This window comes from Hesperophylax consimilis, chromosome 16 (assembly GCF_061612785.1).
Source record: "Hesperophylax consimilis isolate HC1 chromosome 16, BYU_Hcon_1.0, whole genome shotgun sequence".
Taxonomy (NCBI): domain Eukaryota; kingdom Metazoa; phylum Arthropoda; class Insecta; order Trichoptera; family Limnephilidae; genus Hesperophylax; species Hesperophylax consimilis.
In genome coordinates this window covers 12,869,282-12,881,301 of record NC_142851.1, presented here as the reverse complement: position 1 = coordinate 12,881,301, position 12,020 = coordinate 12,869,282, and the positions used below count along the sequence as shown (strand labels likewise).

At 39.1% G+C, this 12,020-nt stretch overlaps 1 protein-coding gene across 2 annotated transcripts in view; it reads right to left on the bottom strand.

Annotated features, from left to right (window-relative positions):
• The window catches only part of Cbs (Cystathionine beta-synthase), a 49,928-nt gene that overhangs the window by 12,535 nt on the left and 25,373 nt on the right, over positions 1 to 12,020 (bottom strand). For both annotated transcript variants that reach the window (XM_089640913.1, XM_089640914.1), the window contains exons 9-10: positions 10,276 to 10,410; positions 8,202 to 8,392 (exon numbers count right to left, since the gene is read on the bottom strand). In XM_089640913.1, coding sequence (XP_089497039.1) covers positions 8,202 to 8,392; positions 10,276 to 10,410 — 326 coding nt within the window. The remainder of the gene's footprint in view (positions 1 to 8,201; positions 8,393 to 10,275; positions 10,411 to 12,020) is intronic.

Sequence of the window (12,020 nt, the reverse complement as noted above, 5' to 3'; positions counted from 1 at the left end):
TCGAGGACTTATAAATGAACTTACTAGCTGACGTGCACTAGGCATTGCTCGAGGACTTATAAATGAAATTACTAGCTGACGTGTACTCGGCATTGCTCGAGGACTTATAAATGAAATTACTAGCTGACGTGTACTCGGCATTGCTCGAGGACTTATAAATGAAATTACTAGCTGACGTGTACTCGGTGTTGCTCGAGGACTTATAAATGAACTTACTAGCTGACGTGCACTAGGCATTGCTCGAGGACTTATAAATGAAATTACTAGCTGACGTGTACTCGGCATTGCTCGAGGACTTATAAATGAAATTACTAGCTGACGTGTACTCGGCGTTGCTCGAGGACTTATAAATGAAATTACTAGCTGACGTGTACTCGGTGTTGCTCGAGGACTTATAAATGAACTTACTAGCTGACGTGTACTCGGCATTGCTCGAGGACTTATAAATTAAATTACTAGCTGACGTGTACTCGGTGTTGCTCGAGGACTTATAAATGAAATTACTAGCTGACGTGTACTCGGTGTTGCTCGAGGACTTATAAATGAAATTACTAGCTGACGTGTACTCGGCATTGCACGAGGACTTATAAATTAAAATACTAGCTGACGTGTATTCGGTGTTGCTCGATGACTTATAAATTAAATTACTAGCTGACGTGTATTCGGTGTTGCTCGAGGACTTATAAATGAAATTACTAGCTGACGTGTACTCGGTGTTGCTCGAGGACTTATAAATGAAATTTCTAGCTGACGTGTACTCGGCATTGCTCGAGGACTTATAAATTAAATTACTAGCTGACGTGTACTCGGTGTTGCTCGAGGACTTATAAATGAAATTACTAGCTGACGTGTACTCGGTGTTGCTCGAGGACTTATAAATTAAATTACTAGCTGACGTGTACTCGGTGTTGCTCGAGGACTTATAAATTAAATTACTAGCTGACGTGTACTCGGTGTTGCTCGAGGACTTATAAATGAACTTACTAGCTGACGTGTACTCGGCATTGCTCGAGGACTTATAAATTAAATTACTAGCTGACGTGTACTCGGTGTTGCTCGAGGACTTATAAATGAAATTACTAGCTGACGTGTACTCGGTGTTGCTCGAGGACTTATAAATGAAATTACTAGCTGACGTGTACTCGGTGTTGCTCGAGGACTTATAAATGAAATTACTAGCTGACGTGTACTCGGCATTGCTCGAGGACTTATAAATTAAATTACTAGCTGACGTGTATTCGGTGTTGCTCGATGACTTATAAATTAAATTACTAGCTGACGTGTATTCGGTGTTGCTCGAGGACTTATAAATGAAATTACTAGCTGACGTGTACTCGGTGTTGCTCGAGGACTTATAAATGAAATTTCTAGCTGACGTGTACTCGGCATTGCTCGAGGACTTATAAATTAAATTACTAGCTGACGTGTACTCGGTGTTGCTCGAGGACTTATAAATGAAATTACTAGCTGACGTGTACTCGGTGTTGCTCGAGGACTTATAAATTAAATTACTAGCTGACGTGTACTCGGTGTTGCTCGAGGACTTATAAATTAAATTACTAGCTGACGTGTACTCGGTGTTGCTCGAGGACTTATAAATGAACTTACTAGCTGACGTGTACTCGGCATTGCTCGAGGACTTATAAATTAAATTACTAGCTGACGTGTACTCGGTGTTGCTCGAGGACTTATAAATGAAATTACTAGCTGACGTGTACTCGGTGTTGCTCGAGGACTTATAAATGAAATTACTAGCTGACGTGTACTCGGTGTTGCTCGAGGACTTATAAATTAAATTACTAGCTGACGTGTACTCGGCATTGCTCGAGGACTTATAAATTAAATTACTAGCTGACGTGTACTCGGCATTGCTCGAGGACTTATAAATTAAATTACTAGCTGACGTGTACTCGGTGTTGCTCGAGGACTTATAAATGAAATTACTAGCTGACGTGTACTCGGTGTTGCTCGAGGACTTATAAATGAAATTACTAGCTGACGTGTACTCGGCATTGCTCGAGGACTTATAAATTAAATTACTAGCTGACGTGTATTCGGTGTTGCTCGAGGACTTATAAATTAAATTACTAGCTGACGTGTATTCGGTGTTGCTCGAGGACTTATAAATGAAATTACTAGCTGACGTGTACTCGGTGTTGCTCGAGGACTTATAAATGAAATTTCTAGCTGACGTGTACTCGGCATTGCTCGAGGACTTATAAATTAAATTACTAGCTGACGTGTACTCGGTGTTGCTCGAGGACTTATAAATGAAATTACTAGCTGACGTGTACTCGGTGTTGCTCGAGGACTTATAAATTAAATTACTAGCTGACGTGTACTCGGTGTTGCTCGAGGACTTATAAATGAAATTACTAGCTGACGTGTACTCGGTGTTGCTCGAGGACTTATAAATGAACTTACTAGCTGACGTGTACTCGGCATTGCTCGAGGACTTATAAATTAAATTACTAGCTGACGTGTACTCGGTGTTGCTCGAGGACTTATAAATGAAATTACTAGCTGACGTGTACTCGGTGTTGCTCGAGGACTTATAAATGAAATTACTAGCTGACGTGTACTCGGTGTTGCTCGAGGACTTATAAATTAAATTACTAGCTGACGTGTACTCGGCATTGCTCGAGGACTTATAAATTAAATTACTAGCTGACGTGTACTCGGCATTGCTCGAGGACTTATAAATTAAATTACTAGCTGACGTGTACTCGGTGTTGCTCGAGGACTTATAAATGAAATTACTAGCTGACGTGTACTTGGTGTTGCTCGAGGACTTATAAATGAAATTACTAGCTGACGTGTACTCGGTGTTGCTCGAGGACTTATAAATGAAATTACTAGCTGACGTGTACTCGGTGTTGCTCGAGGACTTATAAATGAAATTACTAGTTGAAGTGTACTCGGCGTTGCTCGAGGACTTTTAAATGAAATTACTAGCTGACGTGTACTCGGCATTGCTCGAAGACTTATAAATGAAATTACTAGCTGACGTGTACTCGGTGTTGCTCGAGGACTTATAAATGAAATTACTAGCTGACGTGTACTCGGTGTTGCTCGAGGACTTATAAATGAAATTACTAGCTGACGTGTACTCGGTGTTGCTCGAGGACTTATAAATGAACTTACTAGCTGACGTGTACTCGGCATTGCTCGAGGACTTATAAATTAAATTACTAGCTGACGTGTACTCGGTGTTGCTCGAGGACTTATAAATGAAATTACTAGCTGACGTGTACTCGGTGTTGCTCGAGGACTTATAAATGAAATTACTAGCTGACGTGTACTCGGCATTGCTCGAGGACTTATAAATTAAATTACTAGCTGACGTGTACTCGGCATTGCTCGATGACTTATAAATTAAATTACTAGCTGACGTGTACTCGGTGTTGCTCGAGGACTTATAAATGAAATTACTAGCTGACGTGTACTCGGTGTTGCTCGAGGACTTATAAATGAACTTACTAGCTGACGTGCACTAGGCATTGCTCGAGGACTTATAAATGAAATTACTAGCTGACGTGTACTCGGTGTTGCTCGAGGACTTATAAATGAAATTACTAGCTGACGTGTACTCGGTGTTGCTTGAGGACTTATAAATGAACTTACTAGCTGACGTGCACTAGGCATTGCTCGAGGACTTATAAATGAAATTACTAGCTGACGTGTACTCGGCATTGCTCGAGGACTTATAAATTAAATTACTAGCTGACGTGTACTCGGTGTGGCTCGAGGACTTATAAATGAAATTACTAGCTGACGTGTACTCGGTGTTGCTCGAGGACTTATAAATGAACTTACTAGCTGACGTGCACTAGGGATTGCTCGAGGACTTATAAATGAAATTACTAGCTGACGTGTACTCGGTGTTGCTCGAGGACTTATAAATTAAATTACTAGCTGACGTGTACTCGGTGTTGCTCGAGGACTTATAAATGAACTTACTAGCTGACGTGCACTAGGCATTGCTCAAGGACTTATAAATGAAATTACTAGCTGACGTGTACTCGGCATTGCTCGAGGACTTATAAATGAAATTACTAGCTGACGTGTACTCGGCATTGCTCGAGGACTTATAAATGAAATTACTAGCTGACGTGTACTCGGCATTGCTCGAGGACTTATAAATGAAATTACTAGCTGACGTGTACTCGGTGTTGTTCGAGGACTTATAAATGAACTTACTAGCTGACGTGTACTCGGCATTGCTCGAGGACTTATAAATTAAATTACTAGCTGACGTGTACTCGGCATTGCTCGATGACTTATAAATTAAATTACTAGCTGACGTGTACTCGGTGTTGCTCGAGGACTTATAAATGAAATTACTAGCTGACGTGTACTCGGTGTTGCTCGAGGACTTATAAATGAAATTACTAGCTGACGTGTACTCGGTGTTGCTCGAGGACTTATAAATGAAATTACTAGCTGACGTGTACTCGGTGTTGCTCGAGGACTTATAAATGAACTTACTAGCTGACGTGTACTCTGCATTGCTCGAGGACTTATAAATTAAATTACTAGCTGACGTGTACTCGGTGTTGCTCGAGGACTTATAAATGAAATTACTAGCTGACGTGTACTCGGTGTTGCTCGAGGACTTATAAATGAAATTACTAGCTGACGTGTACTCGGTGTTGCTCGAGGACTTATAAATGAAATTACTAGCTGACGTGTACTCGGTGTTGCTCGAGGACTTATAAATGAACTTACTAGCTGACGTGTACTCGGCATTGCTCGAGGACTTATAAATTAAATTACTAGCTGACGTGTACTCGGTGTTGCTCGAGGACTTATAAATTAAATTACTAGCTGACGTGTACTCGGTGTTGCTCGAGGACTTATAAATGAAATTACTAGCTGACGTGTACTCGGTGTTGCTCGAGGACTTATAAATTAAATTACTAGCTGACGTGTACTCGGTGTTGCTCGAGGACTTATAAATTAAATTACTAGCTGACGTGTACTCGGTGTTGCTCGAGGACTTATAAATGAACTTACTAGCTGACGTGTACTCGGCATTGCTCGAGGACTTATAAATTAAATTACTAGCTGACGTGTACTCGGTGTTGCTCGAGGACTTATAAATGAAATTACTAGCTGACGTGTACTCGGTGTTGCTCGAGGACTTATAAATGAAATTACTAGCTGACGTGTACTCGGTGTTGCTCGAGGACTTATAAATTAAATTACTAGCTGACGTGTACTCGGCATTGCTCGAGGACTTATAAATTAAATTACTAGCTGACGTGTACTCGGCATTGCTCGAGGACTTATAAATTAAATTACTAGCTGACGTGTACTCGGTGTTGCTCGAGGACTTATAAATGAAATTACTAGCTGACGTGTACTCGGTGTTGCTCGAGGACTTATAAATGAAATTACTAGCTGACGTGTACTCGGTGTTGCTCGAGGACTTATAAATGAAATTACTAGCTGACGTGTACTCGGTGTTGCTCGAGGACTTATAAATGAAATTACTAGTTGACGTGTCCTCGGCGTTGCTCGAGGACTTTTAAATGAAATTACTAGCTGACGTGTACTCGGCATTGCTCGAAGACTTATAAATGAAATTACTAGCTGACGTGTACTCGGTGTTGCTCGAGGACTTATAAATGAAATTTCTAGCTGACGTGTACTCGGCATTGCTCGAGGACTTATAAATTAAATTACTAGCTGACGTGTACTCGGTGTTGCTCGAGGACTTATAAATGAAATTACTAGCTGACGTGTACTCGGTGTTGCTCGAGGACTTATAAATGAAATTACTAGCTGACGTGTACTCGGTGTTGCTCGAGGACTTATAAATTAAATTACTAGCTGACGTGTACTCGGTGTTGCTCGAGGACTTATAAATTAAATTACTAGCTGACGTGTACTCGGCATTGCTCGAGGACTTATAAATTAAATTACTAGCTGACGTGTACTCGGCATTGCTCGAGGACTTATAAATTAAATTACTAGCTGACGTGTACTCGGTGTTGCTCGAGGACTTATAAATGAAATTACTAGCTGACGTGTACTCGGTGTTGCTCGAGGACTTATAAATGAAATTACTAGCTGACGTGTACTCGGTGTTGCTCGAGGACTTATAAATGAAATTACTAGTTGACGTGTACTCGGCGTTGCTCGAGGACTTTTAAATGAAATTACTAGCTGACGTGTACTCGGCATTGCTCGAAGACTTATAAATGAAATTACTAGCTGACGTGTACTCGGTGTTGCTCGAGGACTTATAAATGAAATTACTAGCTGACGTGTACTCGGTGTTGCTCGAGGACTTATAAATGAAATTACTAGTTGACGTGTACTCGGCGTTGCTCGAGGACTTTTAAATGAAATTACTAGTTGACGTGTACTCGGCGTTGCTCGAGGACTTTTAAATGAAATTACTAGCTGATGTGTACTCGGCATTGCTCGAAGACTTATAAATGAAATTACTAGCTGACGTGTACTCGGTGTTGCTCGAGGACTTATAAATGAAATTACTAGCTGACGTGTACTCGGTGTTGCTCGAGGACTTATAAATGAAATTACTAGCTGACGTGTACTCGGTGTTGCTCGAGGACTTATAAATGAAATTACTAGTTGACGTGTACTCGGCGTTGCTCGAGGACTTTTAAATGAAATTACTAGCTGACGTGTACTCGGCGTTGTTCGAGGACTTATAAATGGTTTGCAGGTAAAGATTTGAGGTTGTGAGGCCTTTTCAAGATATACAACTCCGTAATACGCTGTTTTGATGTATCTCATAAGAGGTGACTGGGGATCTCATCAAAAAGTGATATAGAATCATGAAAAGTGATGAAACAACTAGGTTAAATAGGTTACATAGGTAACTATTTAACCTAGTTTTTGTTTCATCACTTTTAATGACTCTATATCACTTTTTAAAGGTGTGTTTATTTGTCATTTTAATGATATTTCATAAAATTAAAAAACCAAAAAAAAAAAAAAAATTCTAAACCTTATGAGGGTTCCATGATATTTCATGGAACCCTCATCAGGTTTAGCCAGCGTTAGCAATGTAAGCACCCGAAAATATTTTTTTTCTACTTGATTACAAAAATTAACTTTTTTCTATTTTCTATAAATGTAACATGCATGCATTATATATGAATCCTATAATTTCTATACCCGCTATATCCGATTTTTGAGTCCGAGTATGACATCTTGTTCACATTTTTGCGAGCAACAAGAGGAGCCTAAAATTTAGTTTCAAAACCCTCCTTATCACGACCAAAAACCATGTTAAAACTGCGAGTGAGAAACCAAATCCGCTATATCATACAGAAAGTTACTATCAAAACGCGCTATATCGGATTCAACCAATCACAAGCAGTTATTTTGGGAAAATACAATATGGCCGCCGCTCTGACGCCACGCTCGTGTGTCCAAATGATCTACACGTGTGTTTCTAAACCCGCCATGTCAGCTCAGTTGACTTTCAAAAGCCTCTATATCACGAAGTGAGTATCAAAATCCGGTTTATCCATTTTATTTATCGAAATTACTTAATTATTGCCAGACATATATAGAAAAATAAATGCTTTTCGAAATTTTATTACTCCAATTCATTATATAAAAAATTGTAATGCAATTACTTATGTACGCTAGAGATGTGACAGTTTTTTGCGGTTTTCTCCAAATCAATGAAAGTTGATATAGCGGGTATAGAAATTACACGACTCATATATAAAGCTTCCGGAAGAAACTCTTAAGATGATAGTGAAAACCCTATAAAAATCCGTTGCATAGTTTAGAAGAACTAAGCGCACAAACAGACAGACGCGGATAGCTACTTTGTTTTATACTATTTATAGATAGACAATGAACCTATCTAACCTAACTATTGAAATCAATATTATTTATGAAGGTATATTTTTGCAGTGGCGGGAATTGAATCTGCAATCCCTTGACTCGAAGTCAAATAGTGGGACCCTTACGCCATAGGGATTTGTTACTTCCTCTTCACTGTTGGGTTGTTTTCACACAAATTTTAATGTAACATTTTCATGAAATGGCTAATATTGTTTTTTGACATTTGAAAGGTCGCCGTTGTTATCAGCTGTAGTGTTGCTATGCGTGTCAGCTGTTCACAATTTGTTAAAGAGCTGAAATAGATGTTACATATGAATTTCTGAGAAACATCCCAACCTCGTTGATTTAAATAAAAAGTAACGCACCAGTTTTGTTGGTTGTGATCAAAATGAAGGGGTCCTTCTCCAAGAGGCGGGAAGCGTAGCCGAGGCTGTTATTGACGTCCACTTTCCTGAATGCCTTGAAGAGAGCGTTCTCAACGGGATCCGTCAACGCGACTTTCTTGACCAGAAGTCTGTTCATCAGGTGACTTTGGGTCACCGTTCCTTTGATCGCCCTGAAAAAAATAATCAATAGTTTATTATCAAATGCTTTTAACAATCCCAACTGCTTGCAAACGTTTGGAGCCAGTGGCACTATAGCATCATCAATTGGGGTATGTTGAGAGGCTGAAGGGAGTGAGGAAGGAAGAAGGGAGTGAGGAAGGAAGAAGGGAAGGAGATGGAGAAGAGGAAGGTGGGGAAGTACCTGGTTATTCAGATCTGGTCACTAAACACGGGTAAATCCATTTTAAACAACTTTTCGATTCTTGTGTAAATGTGAAATGTTGTGAGGATAACAGAAATGGTATGTTAGGAGGAGAATGGAAAGTAAACTAAGGAAAGAAATAGAAAAAAGTGGAACACACATAAATTAGCACCATAACATTTATTTATTTTAGTTTTAAAAAGCGGTGTTGCCATATTTAGAAGTTCCGATAGGCGGTGCAGTGAAAAATCCCATAAATATCAATAAAGACGACGGGGCTAAGCTCAATAGTTCTTGGTATCTGATAATTGACGGCTACACCAAAACTAAACGCAAAAAACAATCTTAAATTATAATGTATTGCCAGCACTTAGTGGATGAGTTGGCGACACGGTCTCATCTACTATTTCTTTCCCTATCGAGAAAATACAAGGCTTTTAGTTACATTATTGATTATAAATTACATAATATTTTGAAATACCTCAAGGATCACGATTTATGCCTCTATGTGTTTGAAGAAGCACCAAAATGAGTTTGTTGAAATGCACAATAGGTAGATCTGCAGAGTCTCTTTGGACGAGGAAATTCAAAATCATGATTGATATATTGTTGTGTATAAAGCTTCGGGCTTTCAGACACAGATGGCAGTGCTCTTAGTTTTAGCCTCCGACGACAGAGGGCGTCTCAGCTTTAGGTTAGGTTTGATTGGAATCCCACTGGAGACCGAATCTAGCGAGTACCGATAAAGGTTGACCAACGCGGTTATATTGTACACGCGATATTCTAAATAAACCAGTTAATAACAAGTAACCTATTTATTACTGAAAGAGGTATCTTCCATCCAAGGAGTGTTGGGAGTCTGTGGCAAGAAGTCCACGGCTGTATATCCTGAAGGATAGAACATCACATATATCATCTGTTATAGAGTTATAAAATAATGCATTTTAGTATCAATTTCATTAAAATTCAATTCGATTATTCACTTGGCGGCCGTTGTTGTTGATGTGAAAGTTTTTAGGTAAGAAAAGACGTCAAATTATCATTTGTTTTCACGTAATGGCTGTTAAAATACATTATTTTCCAATTTCAGTTACTGAAATAGTTGTTTCTCATTGTTACCTAATTTAAAATAAAATGTGCATATGAACCGTGTCCCACTTTTCTGTAAATTGACCAATTCCACTATTGATTTTATAAAATGTTTGCAAACTCCCGATTTTATTGCATCGACATTATAATGACCGTAAGCAAAAGAGAAATGTGCGTAAAACATATGTACGACAGAGAAAGGCATAGGCGAATGCTGCCCTCTTCCGCGCACACCGCCTGCCGCCTTTCGGGCCTAAATATCACCTATTGCGACGATTTCTGTATCAACTTCTGGTCAGCTTTAAAGCTTAGCGCCTACAATAAACCTACAGCTCATTGTAAAATTGGTTTCTGTAGGGTCTAGTTGGAGATCCGGAATTGCCAACCTCATGGGATTACAGAGCCTTACTATTACAGGAAGGCATCGCTTTCCAGGATAGTGCATATTTGGATATGTGTTTAGGCAATATTTTATAACAATCTTTGATGAAGAACACTGCATGCATAAATCTTTTGATTATTTCTAAGGGTAGAAAGCGTGCTTTGTCGAGGCTATTTACAAACACCAGACTCTAATTTTAATAAAGGTTTTATAAAGCTTACCCGCCAGCATCAACCACGGGAATGGCGTCCTGTCCACTGGTTTTCAAGATCTTCACAGCCTCCTGGCAAGGATCGCAGGGAAGTATGGAGCGGGGAACAGAGAGTCCCAGCTCAGAGATCTTTGAGTTCCACCACCTGAAAAAAAAATAAACATTGTAAACTAGAAATAGGAAATAGAGGTCCTAAACACATTGGAACTATCACCATCAGAGGGCCATCTCATGGAAACTGTAAGAAACATTTCCCGGGTTATTGTTTCAAACTTTTAAATGGATGGCGGAAGTATATATGTATACATAGGATCAGTGGCGGCTCGTGACTTTTGGGAATCGAATTTTCGAAAAAATCGTTTTCAGCTACAACATCAATGATGCAATTTTTTGTAATTATTAGCACTCTAGAACACCCATAGGAACTGCATAGGATGCAGAAGATTTTCATAGAATAAGTATTTTTGAAGGTGGAGTGGTTTGGAAGAGCTGTTCTAGTTGGTTCCAAACCAGGAGAGGATTGGCAAATTTGCCTCCAATATATGAGTCCAGTCAATGTAAGAGAACCTACTCGACACGCTAGGCATAAGGACTTATTTGAAAGGCACCGTTCACAAACAAATTATGAAGCAAAAGAGCCAATTCCTGCAGATTTTAGCTAACGAATATAAAAATGATAGTAAAAAATGATGGTAAAAGCTCCATGGGCGTATAAAAGAGTAAAAAAATAAAATAGGTCATGCCAAAGAAGTAACTTTGCAAGTATTTTCTATTCCAACAGAGGTTTATGTTAGCTAGTTCTGGCTTTAACCTTTCCGGGAGTAAGTTTCGTGATACTGGCCGTGCTCCCGGGAGTGAGTTTTTTTTTTTTAAATAAAAAAAATATTTTTTTGATTAAATGTATGCATAATGATAGTATCAATAACCCAAAAATGATTAAAAAAATCTTACTCACCATTTTCAGATTTTATAGCAAAAAAACCGGGATTGTTTTTTAGGAGTCACAAACCATTGGCACAGGAACAAAACGGTAAAAAAATGTATGCAACACAATTATTTTCACTTAGCACTATTATTGGAAAGTATATGGAGAAAATTTTAAACTATCTACATAAATTAGTATTTAATTAATACTGTTTTTTTGTATGGAAATCCATGAAACACGGATGTATACAAAGAGCAACGTCACACTCATAGCACATGTATCTTGTCTCTTTTCTTTGAGGTTTCCTTATTGATGTGTGCTTGCACACAAAACAACGACGTTGTGCTTTGCTGCCTTTGCACTCTGTTTGTGGAACTGGCTGTGGAAAATGCCTTTCTGTAAGCCTAATGGGATTGTCGTTTCCTCGCCTACCCCCTGATGATGATGCTCGTGGAGTGTGATATTTTTCAACCATCTGCGTGACAAGTTTCTCTTTAAATTCTTCAAATGTGGTTTCTTTGGATTTCACGGAGCGATACATGAAAAACGCATTGATTATTGATATTTCTAGTAGCCGGAAAAATACTTTCTTATACCATTTAATTGTTTTGCGGCCAGCTGCTCCTAATCCGAGAATTCGGTCTACATTATCAACACCTCCCATATTCTTTGTGTAATCCACTACAGCTTCAGGTTTATGTTTTTTAGCTCCTGTAGTGTAGTCAATTTTTGTGGTTTCCATCATATTATTGGCATGAATATTCGTCAACATCACAATATCCCGTTTATCTCGCCATTTCAATGCCATTAGGTTTTGCGAATTAAACGAT